Genomic DNA, 15882 nt, shown 5'->3' with positions numbered 1-15882 from the left:
GGCCTTGGAGTACGCAAGGACTGTCTGGAGCTGAGCATCACGTGGCTGAGCAGAATCTTCTCCACTTGTTTTCACCAAGAATATTTTGGCTTCTCCACTCACTCTTTTAATTTCATATCCTGCCAAGGAAGAGCAAACTGACTCTCCGCTCGACCGTTTTGTCTTTTGTCATGCGAGAAAGAGTAGGCTTTTGTTTATGGAAACAATTACTTCTTTTTTTAGTGACAGTAATGATGCAACGCTTCCTAGTGAAATTACAGCTTCCCTGTAGAATTATTATACTCTCCTTTTATAATCCTGCATGCAGAGTTTGGAAAGGCAATTTATCATTGAATTCATCAGATGTTCTTGAATGTACTTCAAAAAGCCGTGTAGTCAGATTGGATCTGTTTTGAAGATTCTGGGTTTATAGTGAGCTTTGGTTTTGTTTTCTAAATCCAGTGGCGGTCTGATAACCCAAATTTAAAAAAGGGAGATGAGTAAAAAAAATAAAAATGTAGAACTGCCTTTAGAGTATAAATTGTGAATAGGGAACACTTTCTCTGCTTTGGGAATGATTGTGTAACTTAGACAAACCACTAGCTATAAAAAAAAAAGATAAATACATAAGTGAAATAGGTAAGTACATTTAAAAAACGTCAAGAGCAGATGTCGTACAAGCCTTTGGTTTGCTCTGTGACTTCAAGGATGCAATTTGTCTCACCTGATCTAAATTTTAAATCTGATCTAAATTTTAACTTCCTCTTTTCCCAGGATGAGCCAAAGAGAAGGGCAGGATGGATTACCTTCAGGAGGTTCCTGCTTCATTCCCAGGGCTATTGAGAGAGTCTAGACAAAAGACCCATGCTAGGCATGTGTTTGCTGAAACAGAAATAGATGAAGCCCATCCAGAAGGTTTATCTAACACTGGGGAAGAAGAATGCACTTCATGAGTGCTGAGAGGCATTACAAAATTCTTGGAGGAGGAAGCGAAAGCTCGTGTTATTAGTTCCTAAGCAGGGGGAATGGGACAGAGGGGTTTGTAACAGTTTTGCAAAAAGGTTTGTAAGATACACTCTGAGAGCTTGTTGTTGTACTTTTTAGAAAGGACCTCTTCAGTTACATGAGCATATATATTTGGAGGTGGTATCCTGGTAGATATTTTGGGTTTTAGATAAATTGCTGAACCATTTTTGAGGTATATTCTTTAAAACAAAAGCAGAGAAACAAACCTCGCTGCTTACCTGTGCTGCCAAACCATAAAGAGTCGGTCTCTCAAGTGTTTTTAAGGAATGCTGGTAGCTTTTCAAAACTGGCATGCATGTAGAGTATCACCTGGTCTGCTGTCATTTGAAGTTACTGTGTCTCTGTGCTATCTGTATGACGCCTGCCCTGACAGATTTTTTTGCTGCCTCTCACCTTGCTGAACTGTTTGCGTTAACCTAGTACACTCTTCCTCTCTCTTTTCAGAAGAAATGACCTAGCCTGCAGGCCTCACTCCTGGCATGCGACCAAGTTTACAGAAAGTCAACCTGAGACAGCCACGTCACACCTTCCTTCATCCAATGCCTGCACTTCCTGGCACTCACGGTATCATGCAAGGTGAGTCTCTGCTGAAGTTACGTACGTTAAGCTCTGACAGAAAGACAATATTAATGTGGTCCTGTAGAGTGCTTCTTAAATCCCAAATGCAGAAGCATGGTATTTTTGTATTCTTTATTATTGCCTGTCCTTTCAATGCTTGAAGGAGGAGCATTGGAAGCTTTACACGTGGAGGAGTGGATTTCAGAAACAGTATGTGATAAGTGCGTGTGACTGAAAGGTAAGAAACTGGTTTTAAGGGCAGTCAGAAAGTTGCGTTTCTTGCTCTGCATTTCCTTTCGGTGTCCACTGGTAAAATCTTAAACCTTGCTAAGTGAAAAGAAACCATCAAAATTAACCTTCTTAAAGTGAAATAGCAGAGGGAGAAGAAATAGAAAAATATTGTTACAGAGTACCGGAAAGCCTTTCCTAAAAGGAGGGTACAGAGTATTTTCCTGTTGGACTTTAAGGTGGTACTGGTCTTATAAATTAAACTATCTTTTTGTAATCTGGTCTTCCCTACGCCTCTGTTCTTGCTTGTGTAAAGAGGTAATAAGACCAATGATTTTCAGTGTTTGTTTAAAGCACTTTAAAATTTGTTAGGTCTCATTCAGCACTGTGGAAGAAAGGCTGGCACTCATGTAGTTTTAGTTGTGAAATTTTAAGTAATGCCTATTTGCATCTGGTTACAGGTTTTTGTTTGGTTCCTGCTTTTAGGTGACATCCTTCAGCATTTTCACAAGGATTTTAGTCCATTTGTTTTATTTATTTATTTACTTATTTATTCTTCTCCAAACAATTCATATTGGGCCATAGTTATTCTAGGCATTATATAAAATCATTCTTATACACCTTCTCCGTTTGGAAAGTAAACTTGTGCTTTCTCTGCTTCCTAACTGTACATTCTTCGTCTTTGCTTCTTGATGTTAACTTATCGTGCTCTTTAAAACAACAGAAGAACATTCATACTGTAAGATTTTATTTTATACCATTTGTACAACCTTTTTTACATTGTTTGATTTCTTTTGAAGTTTCTTACTGTTTTTAAAATAACTTGCTATCTGCCTGTGCATAAAATGGGAAAATTAGCATTTAGAAAGAAATGGTTTTCAAAATGCTTTTCATAATACTCCATTAGCAGAACTTTTAGCACATTATTTTTTCTCATATCCTTGATTATAGTTGTTCCTGTCTTACATTGACTAGTAGAGTTTATACTTAAATTTTTTGTAAATAGGCTGAACTAGATTTATAGATTTAAGACAGTAAGAGTTCTTGTACAAGAAACAAAATTCACAAATTCCTTACAGACTTAGAATTCTTGGTTGCAATGCTAATTTGAGAGTATTTTTACTTTGTCAACTAAGTCTTTTGATTGAAATGTAAATTGTTACGTGCTTCCTGCTCTTCCTGATGGTTGTCCTTGAACGTTGTGAAAGTTAAGATATTACAAGACACATTTCTGAGAGTGTGATTTGATAGGAGCTGGTGATATTTAAAATATTTATTTATTTATTTTTGATTTGATTCAAGTGCACTTTGCAATGAACTTCTGGCAGGTGAGTTTCAGTATAAAGGAACGGGAGGAGGGGACTGGAGCAATCCCCTCCTCTAGTGTATCATAAATAGCAGCAACTGCTGACAGACGTTAATGATAACAAAAAGGCCAAACTACTTTCTCAGATGGTACTAGAAGATGCAGTGGTTTCAGCACAGTCTAACACCAGGGTTCCAAGGACATTACTACTCCTGAACCCCTCAACCACCTGTGCTGCCCACTTGAAAGCTTGGCTGCCAAAAGGTGATTTACCTGGGAGATTTGTCACTCCTGCTGTCTGTTGCCCAAGACGGTTTCCATGACCAAGCTGACTTCAGATTGTGGCTCCTGGAAATCCAGCACTCCCAGAGTGCCAGCCAAAGGATTTGGGTATTTTGAGGATCCCAGTTGCAAAGTAGCTTTTTTTGGGTTTGCTAGTTTAAAAAAAAAAAAAAAAAAAAAGTGAGTAGCCTCAGGGATTCCCCACTTTCAAGGCACAATCCACAAAACCAGCATGTTTCAGCACCAAGCTGAATGGGATTCAGGCTAGTCAGTACCTGAAAGGAGCAGTAGGTAAGGAGATAATACAAATAGCTCGAGGAGGGGATATTTCTAGCCTGAGGATCTCATCCTTGTGCCTCTTCTGGAATTTCAGGACCGTCCCTGAGCTAAGCGTCTGAAACCGGTACTCACAGCCTAAAATCTCCTCTGAATGTGCATGCCTCAGTTCTCTCTGTGAGTGTGAGAATCAAATCACATGTAAAATGTGGAGTTCAGCCAGGAGGAGAGATGCTGTGGCTCTCTTCCAAGCAGGATATACCTGGATTTCAGAGTGGGGAAGGGACAGCTGCTCAAGTCAACCTTCTGAAAATTGTCTTTACTACCTAGGTAGATGCTAGATTAAGGCATGGGTCTGTTGTTTTTTTTGTTTGGTTGGTTGGTTGGTTGGTTTAGTTGTATTTTTCTTGGCCTGCCCACTGAATTCAGACCTTTGAGAAGGTGTGTGAAGCTACAGGAAGAAAGAGCAGAAGAGACTTCTGTAGGTAGGAGTGAGAGTAGTTCTGGGGCCCTGAACTCCACATCTGCCATTCTGTCTGTGGTTTTATCGTATGACTTTTGTGCAAAAACTGTAAACCACCTAGGGATCACTGGGCTAGGTGTGGGTGCCAAGAACATTTCTGAATAGCAGAGCTAGCAAGTCAGACCTTCTAAGGGTTTGATGCCTTAATTTCCCATTGTGAGTCGTCTCCTGTCATCTTCACAGAAGTCACAGCTTAACAAAGTGGATGAAGACTTTTTTTCCTAGCCCACACTAGGCTATGGCTGCTGGCACTTTTCTGTAAGGTGTGGATGTGAACCATCTTGAGTTGCTATAAGTTTAGACCCTGCGTTGTCTTCCACTAGGATACGCTAGTATTTTTCTTTGTTTTACCCAGGTGTGTAGTTGAAAACAGTAACCTCTGTTACTTTGTTACAGCCTTACAGGTGTGAATGTGAGGCAAGCTTTGAGAAGGCTGCTTAAACTGAATTTTTGAGGGAAGTTAGTCTGGTCTGAATGCTGCCTGATTTGCTGAGATGATGTCATTTCTGGGAGGGCCCAGGAGCAGAAACTCATGCCATGGGTTTGGGGTGTGCCCCTTGGCCAACATGACCAAATAAAGGTACTTGCAGATCATTCCAGGAATTTACCTGTCAGTCTTAAACCAACAGTACACGTCCATTTATGAACCTGCTCTGAAAAAATGCCGTTGAGAGAAGGATAGCCTGGGATGCCAGACTGTCAATAGAAATGGCTTTTGGACTCTATCCTATGCCAGACTGTGTGGGAGTATTGCCCCACAGGTAAGGACCGTGGGAGGCCAAGCTTTGCAGTAACACACCACCAGAAACTTTGCTGCCTTTCCTATGAAGTTTTTCTTGCATCTGTTAGATTTCCATGAAGGGTTTTCTGGCAGAGCTGTGAACTCATGCTGATGATCTCTGCTTCACATTTGATATCAGATCTGTAGATTGTAAATAGAGGCTCTCTTGTGCAAGTATCATCCTTAATCAATGCCAAGCATCATCTTAGTCCTGAAGAGGGGGGTAAATTAAAACAAAACAAAACAAACAAACAAAAAAAAACAACCAGCAATTCATAGGAACATCACTTACGTTCTTCACTAAAAACAGAGATCCTAATGACTAAGACACTTTTTATGTGACCTGTAGTATCTGCTTAGGAAGAAAGTTAAGGCTTTTTAAGTATTCAGTGAAACGTTTTGAAATGCTGAAAATGAAAGAACTAAAAAACATATAAGATGAGGCCACTGCTAGTTTATCTTGTCAAAAAAATGCTTTTAGAAAGTAAATGCAAAGTATACTTTCCCTTACTTCCCTTAAGTTATTTTTGACCATATTTTATTTAAAAAAAATTCAAAGGCTATAGTAATATAAAAAAAAACCTGCAATTCCTATCTTAAAACTAAATTCCAAAGAACTGTTTAGTTGTCTTTTTGCAGTATTTTTGAGAGCAAAAAAAATCTGTGTCACTCTTTGTATATTTTTATGTGGACTAATCTAATTTCATTAGGAGCTTTCACAGGTTTCTTTACTGCACAAGATTTGATAGATGCTTCATATAATTACAGCTACAGGGAAGTGGAACAATTCTGGGATTTCTACCAAGGGGCTTTGCATGCAAGGACAGGAATTGAATTTGGTACATAAAAGCAGGAGGGGCTGGCAGTGAAGTTCAGACAGGAAGAAGTGAGAATAGTTGAGAAGACTATTGTCTCGGCATCAGTGTGTTGGATTGACAGGAGGTGGGTGCTGTGAAAGATACAAAAGGAAAGAGCTTGAGAAGAAAGAAACAAAACAAAGCTGATTGTGTGTAGGAAGACAACAGAAGCAGCAAGATTTTGAAATAGTGTCTAGGCAAACGAGCCAGAGAAAGTGCAGTGTCAAAGATGAATTTTCTGTACAGGAGGGAGTGACAGAGAGGTGATGATAAGGATTTATGAAGAAAGGTTATAAGTTTAGTATCAGCCATGTAGAATTTAAATTACTCTAGCATCTCCTCTGGGAGTTTTTCTGTCAATGTTGTGGAACTGGACGGAATTGAATGACATTTTTGTACTAGTGTCATACTGAGAGTGGTTTAAGAGCATATTAGTAAGGTACATGTGGAGGCTCAGAACTCAAATGGTGGAATTTGAGGCTAATGTCTATAGTGAGCCTTCATTTTGAAATTAAAATATTACATGAAGGGGCAGATTTGGATAAGCAAGACAAAGGATAAAGTTTATGGGCTGAAGAAGTAAATTTCCAAAACGTGAACAGTGAAGTACACAAGTATAGTAGCTGGAGGAATCAGGGTGCCTGGAAAATAAGCTACAAAGTAAGTTGGTGTTTGTCCAGAGAAAAAGGGATCTAATGGGGATCAAATTGGTTTAAAAGTCAGCAAAATCAACAGTTTGCTCAGGGAAAGGAGAACCTTCAAGGAGATAAATGTGTATTACTTAGTGGTAAAGGTAGGAAGGAAATGCCAGATAGTTTTTCAGGTTTCAAGCTTTGAATCAGTGGCAAAATAGAAGGATTAAACCATGACTTTGTGTCCAAACTTCTAATGTTTGTAGATTGTCCTGAGTGACTGTTATGTCACAATGTTAATAAAATTGGTGTCCAGATTTTTGTAATTATATCGTGGGATTTTTTGACTGTTGTATTTATTGTTCTTTCTGTTTGTTTCCTACCACAGTTGTTCTTCTCATGACTTGTCAAACTCCTGGGATCAGTCAAATCTACATCGTGCTTCTGACCAGTTCAGTTCTTTGGGAAGTATGGACAGCTGGGACCAAACTCCTCAAGTAGCCCAGTACGGGAGACTTTCTTCTGCAAGGTCTAATAGTAGCATTGATCATCTAGGGAGCCAAAGTAAGCGGGATTCAGCCTACGGGTCTTTCTCCACAAGTTCTAGCACCCCTGACCACACTCTATCCACTGCAGACACTTCTTCAACAGAGAACATGCTGTACAAAGTAGGTCACTGGGAGACTGCTAAACAAGGAAACAAGTCTGGACAGTTCTTGAACGATAACAGTGGAATAGAGGACAAACCTGGATATTTGCCAGCCCCCGTCCAGTACGAGAATAACAAAAGTCCTAGAATAGAGGAACACCCTGATGTCAAGCTCGCTGGCTCTGGAAGATCTAGTTTTGGACCCGTCTGGTTTGTTCCTGATAAGAGGAAGTCTTCCTCTCCTCCCCCACCACCTCCACCTCTTCGTAGTGACAGCTTTGCTGCTACCAAAGGCCATGAGAAAGCCCAGGGCCCTGTGTACTCAGAGAGTGCCAGCACGCAGCACTTTACAGCCCTGAACCGTTCTCAGCCCAGGAATGACTGGAACTCAGAAACTGTGGAGCAGCAACGGCGGCCTTCCAGAGCGTGTGACAGGAGGGTCAGCGGCTCAAATTATAAATCTGATCTCAGTTCGGAACATACTTTTTCTGCAGCTGCTGAAAGGTACAACAGTAGCACGGGAACTGCGAGCAAGCTGCAGTCATCCTTGTCCAGTACTGATGTTCGGTTTGCACAGCCCACTTACAGTTACCACCACCAGCACCAGTACAGTGATGAAAGCACTTTTTTTCACAATGCAAGAATGTTAGCTGCGCCTAAAGAGCAGCAACCTTTTGTTTCCTATAGCGGCATTCAGGAGTTACCTACTGATCATTTTCATGGATACAGTCTAAACCACACCAGGCTGCTCAACACGTGCTCTTCTTCAAACAGTGCTGCTGAACAGAAGGTGGACAACACTGGACAGAGTCGCTATTATTGTGTGACAGCAAAACAGCCTGCTCAGGGAAGTTCAAAGCCACTGCAGCTCAAGGATGACAGCTGGAAACCTGCAGTGGGGGCTGATGCATCTCTTGGACCTTATGAAAACCCTGCAGTTGTCACTATGGTCCAAAAACCAAAATACTATCTACCTCAACAATCTGTTGAATCTTCTCTGGAAGGATGTGAGAACAGTAGTCATTACACAGTGGACAGAGAGGGGGATGTTAGATCTGCCATAGTAGAAGAGGCTAAAAAACCCAATCATGCTGAAAAGTCTGGGCAAAAGAAAATCTTTGAGAGCAGCTTCGATGAAAGTGAAGCTAAGTACTGTCAACAGGAGTATGTAAAGGGCTGTGTCCTTACCACTGAGAACAGAGCTGCTCAGAAAGATTTTAGGTGGGGGAAAGACGAGAGTAGCAAGATTTCTCCTCAGAGGACCCCAATGTTGCACTCTTTGGCTCAGGAAGGGAAAAAGCAATCTGACAACAGCCCAGAAGCTGTAACAGAGCCACAGCCCCCATTTGACACTCACTTGTCTAAACAGGCACGAAGGAGCAATCGTTTTGCAACAACCCTGAGAAATGAGATCCAAATGAGAAGAGCAAAGCTGCAGAAAAGCAGAAGCACGGCTACTTTAATAGGGTCGTGTGAGACAGAGGAGAGCAATGAGAACTGGAAGCCAGATTCATCAGAAAATGTAAATGCCTCCCCGGATACCAGCTTTACTAGCACCTACAAAGATCACCTAAAGGAAGCACAGGCCAGGGTTCTGCGGGCAACTTCCTTCAAACGGCGGGACTTGGAGCCCAGCCCTGCTGAATATCCCCCCAGGTCACCAGAACGGAAAGCTGGTAGTTACAACTCTTCATTATTGGCTTTGGTTTCTGAAGATGCGTCTGGATTCCTTGAGGCTACGCAAGCTAAACCGAACCCTACAGGGAGTGGCGCTCATCACGTTTCGCGCATTGGAGCCAGGAAGAGGTTCACAACAGAGCAAAAACTGAAGTCTTATTCTGAACCGGAGAAGATGAATGAAGTGGGGATGTCAGAGGATGAGTGCCATGCTCATTGCCATCCCAATGCATCCGAAGAAGTCTTGGGCTCGTTTGCGGACAGGTGGAAATTTTTTGAAGAAACAAGTAAGCCTTCATATAGAAAGTCTGCACAGAAACCAACTCCCCACAGTCTGCTTGAGGGACAGCCTGAGAGGGCTGACAGAAAAGCATACGGTGGACAAGAGGGAGACGAGTCATGGTATGAGAGAAGAGGTCGGGCAGCCTCTGTTGGACTTGAACCTGCACATGCTTCCAAAGGTAACGTCCACCACGGTAGCAGCAGTAAGGCTGCTGACAGGATTGTGAAATCTGAACAGCCGCAGCGCCTGGGAACCTTTGCAGAGTATCAGGCGTCGTGGAAAGAGCAGCGGAAGCCCATAGAGGCAAGGAGTTCAGGGAGATACCATTCAGCGGATAATATCCTTGATGCCAGCCACGAACAACATGAGAAACCCCAGTACACCCACGAGAGGTCTAGATCATCGCCTTCGACTGATTTCTACAAACAGGTACAAGGCGCTTTCACATGACCCTTTTCACTGCCCTCGAGAGAGACAGGGGACAGGGGAGCAAGATAATTTTGGTAAAAAAATCTAGTTTAGTGACACATATGTAATGCAGTGTTAGCTTTTTGTCACTACTGGAATAAATGTTACAGGTAGCTCTCAAAAGTAAAGTAAGGAAGATCAAAGTTTGTTTTGCACAGGAATTAAGGGTAGCGAAGAGCAATTGGATAAAGTAATTTCTTTTGTATTGCAGCTAGCTGGAAGGAAAAAAATGGTTGATTTGATAATGTCCTCTATTTTACAGCAGAGATATATATGAGGTCAAAGCAATTTGCACTGGGAGTGCTTCATTATTGTGACTGCCTGCTGCCTTCCTCAGTTTAAGTCTTATAGCTGTTCTCTGGAACTACAGGGAAAAATATTCCAAGGGGAAGTAATGACTACTTTGTCCACTTGCGTTGATGGTCTTAGCATTTTCTATGCATTTCCTCTTTTCTTCGAAACATGCTTCATTCAAAAGCTGCATAGGACAGAACTTCAGCCTGCTAAAGTTTGGAGATTAAAAAAGATAGCTGTTAATGTTAAAGCTACACTGCAGGCTTCAGGGAAAAAAAAAAAGAAACAGCTTAGTGTTTAATTTTTTTGTCAGTTCTCTTGATTTAAGAACTATAAATGTATTCCTCAGAGAGATGCCAAATGTCTGTTCTTGTAACTTGCAAGTAAATATTAAGTTAATTTTTAACTGAGCAGGGCCGGGGAACGGCTGGCAGGTGGCAGGGGAAGTAGATGGAGAAATCATGTCTCTTAAGCTCTCTGTTTAAAATATGTTGTTCAAGCTGCTACAAGATCGTCTGATATGTATGAGGAGTTGGAGTGTGTTCAACCTGGGTTGAACTTCACCTTCTGCAAGAAAAAACGGAGGCATATTTTTTCCTTGTTTTGTCTTGTTAAAAACATTGCATACATACATGCACATGCACACAGCACATGTGTGTATAATGGGAATAAGATGAGCACAGCTTAGAAAGAAACAAAGTATGTTGATCTCTAAAGCTGTGGACTCTTTTTCTTTACGTTTTTTTCTTTAGGTTTTGCAAAAGTTATTTTTGAACTTTGCAGGCAGACTTAACTATGCTGGTAATTTACAAGGGTAGAGGTTGTAAGCACTGGAAATACTCACCTGGAAGTTATTCTGAAAATTCAATTAACTAAATTATTAAATAATTGCCTACCCAGCAGAAAATCACCATATAATCTATTCCATGTATGCATTTCTGCTTTATTAGTCAGTGCCTTTAAGTTCAGTATAGGCCTCCTGGGGCAAAATACAGACACCTGTTTAGGCACCTGGAAAATATGGTGATAAGTGCATTGAAGATGCTTACAACAGACTGAAGTAAATAAAGATGTTGTTTCGCATATATGGTTCGGGTGATTTCAGTACTAATGTGCAATTAAATTTCCTGTAGGTTCAGTGTTTGTAATGCAAAGCTGTGCTTTGGGTGTGGTTGTTTGAAGATAGTGAGATAATAAATTTCTGGAACAGCAGCGCTGAATGTTTTACTAAGAAACTAAAGTACACACTCAGGGATTCGAAAGCCGGTGTGTACTTGCCTGCTCTCAAATGTAAGCAAGTCTTCTGTAAATTCTTTGCTGTATTTTTGTCTTTGCCAAATGGAAGTTGCAAAGCAAACTGGGCGAGTAACTTGAGTACAGCCAGGTCTGTAGCGCTGTGCACGAGGTCACATAGCATACTATACCACTTAAAACCAAACAAGCTCAAGACATGCTATGCTGTTGACTTCATGTATATTCAAACAGAGCAAACCCACAAATAAGAGGTTCCATAATCATAGATTTTTCAGGAGTATGAAACATGATGACTGGGTGTCTTACTTGTGCTCTAAACCACTTTTAGGAAGTCTCACTCGAAGTAAGGAGGCAAGCAGAGGATTTAAAGGAAGATGGGGAGCGTACTTTCTCTAAAGTTAACAACTTGGATGAAAAGAACTACGCTGTAAGGTAAGCATTTCTTCATTTCTGGCTTAAAAGCATTTCTTATGACAACTCCTCTGATTTGATCTTTTCCTGACCCCAGCTGCAAGGTTAGATGTTTCTGTGATGCTTTCAGAGTTTTTGCAACACCTTTTTCCTTTGTTTTCCCCATCCCCCCTACATGCATGTTGTAATTAACGTTGGGACTGAAATTTCAGGGGACTCGAGGGTGAGCTTGAAGAAATTGTCGAGTGTTGAGTATTTTATAGTTTGTTCAGAGCCAGATGATTCTTACTAGTGTGCCTGAAACAATACAGATTTTTTTCATATCTATCGGTTACAGGTTTTTTGGTGGGGGGGAAATGCTTGAGGTTTACCAAAGTCTTCCAGTATTATATTTGGCAAAGGCTGTCTGCTGCTGGAATGCAGTAGCGCTGTAAATTGGACTTTTCTGCGCTCGTGCCTTTACAGAATGCGATACATGAACAGAAGCCATCAAAAGCTGTCTTCCCATTAGAGCAACTCTGCTTCTCTGTTGGTTCAGGCTTTAGTTAAACTACACCGTGTTTTTCAGCCCCTCTACAAATGTATGGCTGTTGTATGCACAATGTGGCTAAAATCCTTGAATGCCTGGCGTGCAGCGGGGTGCCCTCGTGCCTAGCAGCCTGCCGGAGCCCTTGTAATGTAACCAGTGATTGCAGCGATCGCTGGTACTGCGGCCGCCCAAGGGATGTGTGGCAGCTGAATTGGGATTGAGCAGATACACCAGTTTTATATCTCATTTTTTGTAACCAGAAACACATGTGTAGGGAAAATAGTTTCTACTGACTTTCCTTAGTTCTGTGAGCGGTGTTAATTTCTCATGGGGAGAGAAAATCCTGAACTGTAGCAAACACAAGTACTCTAGGCGTGACCGTAAATGCTGGTAAAAAATAGTACTCGTGTTTTTTTATAAAGTGGTATTTTGCATTGCTTATGGCCCAGCTGAAGAGACCATCTGCTATTTTTCTAATTCTTTGTAGCCCTTTGTACTTACCGTAGTGATTTCCAAATGAGTAGCACATGAGGCTGAGAGTGTGTGTGAGCGCGCACGCGTGTGGAGGAGAAATCGGGCTGGAGGGAAGGAGGGGGGAGAGGGGGAGGAAGCAGCACAATAAGCCCGGAGCAGACAGCATCTCTGCACAAGTGAAATGATTTCCATCTAGCATTGCTGAACCCTAGTCACAAAAGCATGCGCATAATACACCTACGCCAGCATTTTAGCAGTGTTTGTGCAGCACAATTCTTGCTTTATAATCGTGGAATCCATGAAAATCACATGGCTGGGCACCAGCTGCAATAACTTTTTCTTTTTTTTGTAAGCCGAAGCCTATTTTGACATAGTATTTCAGATGTAGTATTTGGCCATTTCACTGCATTACAGGAGGTTTTGTAAAATGGTCTCTTTCACAGGCTTTCCCTCAGTACTTGTGTTATGCAGAGGGTTTACACGTCTTCTGTATTTAAAGCAAACAAACAAAAAATATAATCTCTTACTTGGGCATTTAACTCCTGTAGTGTGAATTGGCACTGCATGATGCTGTACTATGGGAAGAGTATGTGTTTCGATGTGTTCTTTTTTTGAATATGGCACTCCTGTGCTGAAAAGGAACCAGACTCATTGTGAATGAATGGATTTTGTGACTCTTTTGGGGTGGGAGGGTGGGGATGGGGGGAAGCTGCTCTAATGGCATTTAGTTTCCTACTTTTAAAAACTAGCACTCTGCAAACAGCTAGCAAATCTACCCAATCCGTGATACATTCTAGAACATGAATAGCACCCAACCCTAAGGTCTTCCTCACGGGCATATATAATAATGCTTCTGAAAATTTTGGTTTGGATTATGTTGCTAATGGCCCTTACTTTGTGCTGCTGAGGTCTGTGTGCTACAGTTGCCTTTTATTACTAGAGACAGCATTACTGTGCTGAACACAGGACCAGCCCTCAGTGTTTGTGTTAGATGCTCAGGGACCAAAGCTGAGAGCCAGTTCTGGAACTCACAGACACATTCTGTGAGTTAGAGACTATCCAACACTATGCCATGAGGCCTCTGGCCACCCTTCCCTTCAGGGCAGGTTTGCAAATAGTGAATAATTTGGTTTTTAAATAAACTTTGAAAGTATACCATTGCAGCATTCCTACTTATTTTCAAGAGAAATACAAGTCTTTTTAATACGATGAATCTAAAATGAAAAAGGGTTGGAGTATTGTAACAGCAAATGGTTAAAATCAAACCAAAAAAGTGCTTGATAAGCAATTTTTTTCTCCTAAGCTTTTTGCTGCTGGTTCATTTTGCTACAGCATTTTTCTGAAGTTTTTTTTTTAGCACACAGTTGCAAAATGTAAATCAGCGTTACTTCTGAAAGGTTTGGGTTTTTTGTTTTTGTTTTGTGTGTATTGTTTTTTTAAAAATTGATGAAGATAATTTGTGAACTCCTTTCATCTTTGGACTGTATTTTTCCCTTTGGAGATTACTGAATGCTTCCAATGAATTCAGGTTGTTTCATCTCCCTTTTTTTTGAAGAGCTACATCATGTTCTTCTGAATTTCAGTATTTAATAGCATATAGTATTGTTTTTATAGGAACACAAAGCAGTGGTCCATAGTAGCCATTACTAGCTCTCAAGCTAGAAGCAAACCACTCTTGTTATAACCTCCCAGGTGTGTAGTCATCTGACATTAGCTGAACATTTTCATACTGTGGCTTGATGCGATTCTAAGTATGCTCTTAACTTTAGGACTGCTTTAAAAGCGTTACATGACTCTGCTGATCTGTGAAAGAAGGTTGGTGCTTTTTTATTTTTAACAATGCTATTGTATTCTATTGCAAACGAGTTACCAAAGTTTAGCTTCTGACATGTAAAGTTTGTCCTTCTTTAAGCAGGCCTCCCTCTCTGTATTTGTCTAATGGCATAAGCTGGTTATACAATTGACTTCCTTCTAGAAATCTCCACAATTTCTGACATAGTCCTTCAAAATTTAAAGATGGAAGTGTGCAATCTGGCCTGTAGTCTGCAGCTTCTTGCAGGATCAGACAGCACATGTAAAAAGTCTGCATCAAAGGACTAGTGCTTTATGATCTAATTCTTAAGACTCCCACCTACTAGACGTGTTCACAGTCATTGCTTTTACTTACTTGCTAAGAGTGTTTGACTTGTATCCCTCTAAAATGTTTCTGCAGTGTCTATAAAAATTAGATAATTTCGGAAACTGAAAAGGACTTGTGAGATCACAGTTCACAGAAAATCTTTCAACATTTAATAAGTGTCAAATAAAGGACCATGTACATGTCAAGTACAGGACCACAGCATGACTCAACTCTAATTAAATGCTATAAGAAGTTTCTTTTTGACCTTGAATGCCTTAGCAGTTGTTCCTACCTAAGCTCTTGAAGGCAGAGGAACAACCTTCACCACACAGAAACAGACTAAAAGCCATTTCTCGATGCCTAAGTAGACTAAGTGCCCAAGTTTAATATTTTAAGAAAGCAAGACTAAAATCTTTGACAAAGACACTGTTAAGAAACAGGAGCTGACAGAGAGGTTTCTGAGTTCAGTACCAGGTGCTTCGTAAGGGATCTGATTTTCCAAGAGTTAGTGAATATCTAGCCTCCACAGTGACCAGGCAGTACATAAGTGAATTACTATGCAAGGAAGAGGAACGATCTCCAGCAACGCAGGAATGTGAATAATGTTATGTTTTCTGAATCGAATCAGATGGAAAAGAATTTACAAAGGGGTGATACTTCATATATATGTCTTTATAAATATATGAAGCATATACATATGTATATGCATGCATGTTTTGATCATTATTTCTCTGAGCTTGTTCTGTTTTGTGTGCATTGTAAGGGTAGGGGCTACATAGCTATAAGGGCTACCTAGCAGGAGAAAAACAACATGACACATTTGGACAAATCTAGTTCTTGTGTGATTTCATGTTTACAGTGAAAAATGGTGTAATTTAGACACTGGAAATGTTCTTAGGAACTACCCAGTTTTTTATAACTCCAGTAATTTTAAGTTTTATAATATGTTTGTTTTACTCTGCTGTCAAAAAAGTAGCAATATGCAATGGTAGTAGCTGCTTAAGCAGGTACTTCAGGTATTGAAATGCAAGAAAAGACCTGAAGCGGGTGTTCTTTATAGCAAAAGGGCCATTTGCTTAAATAGGAGCAGAACTCTACTTGCAGCCATTGTGTCAAATAATGAATGTAAGTTTTAAATCTGTATTTACTGTGTATACACTGCTAGAATCAAATTGAGATGTTTTTACTGGATGACTATTGCAGGATGGATGCATCTCAGTCATTGTAGGGCTTATCAGGACATCAACAGAGGTTATAAGCAAAATGTTTTCACTCT

The 15882-nt window shown here is 40.6% G+C and overlaps 1 protein-coding gene across 2 annotated transcripts in view; it reads left to right on the top strand.

Moving 5' to 3' along the window:
* The window catches only part of SHROOM2 (shroom family member 2), a 128583-nt gene that overhangs the window by 78233 nt on the left and 34468 nt on the right, over nucleotides 1–15882 (top strand). Inside the window, exons 3-5 of one of the 2 annotated variants that reach the window (XM_040533968.1) lie at nucleotides 1453–1581; nucleotides 6837–9486; nucleotides 11402–11505. In XM_040533968.1, the coding sequence (XP_040389902.1) occupies nucleotides 1453–1581; nucleotides 6837–9486; nucleotides 11402–11505 (2883 nt within the window). Of the gene's footprint in view, nucleotides 1–1449; nucleotides 1582–6836; nucleotides 9487–11401; nucleotides 11506–15882 lie in introns of both variants that reach the window. The other variant, XM_040533959.1, reaches the window with a different exon arrangement.

This window comes from Cygnus olor, chromosome 1 (assembly GCF_009769625.2).
Source record: "Cygnus olor isolate bCygOlo1 chromosome 1, bCygOlo1.pri.v2, whole genome shotgun sequence".
Taxonomy (NCBI): Eukaryota; Metazoa; Chordata; class Aves; order Anseriformes; family Anatidae; genus Cygnus; species Cygnus olor.
Note: the sequence above shows the minus strand (reverse complement) of the source record. Positions and strands in the feature narration are given on the sequence as shown.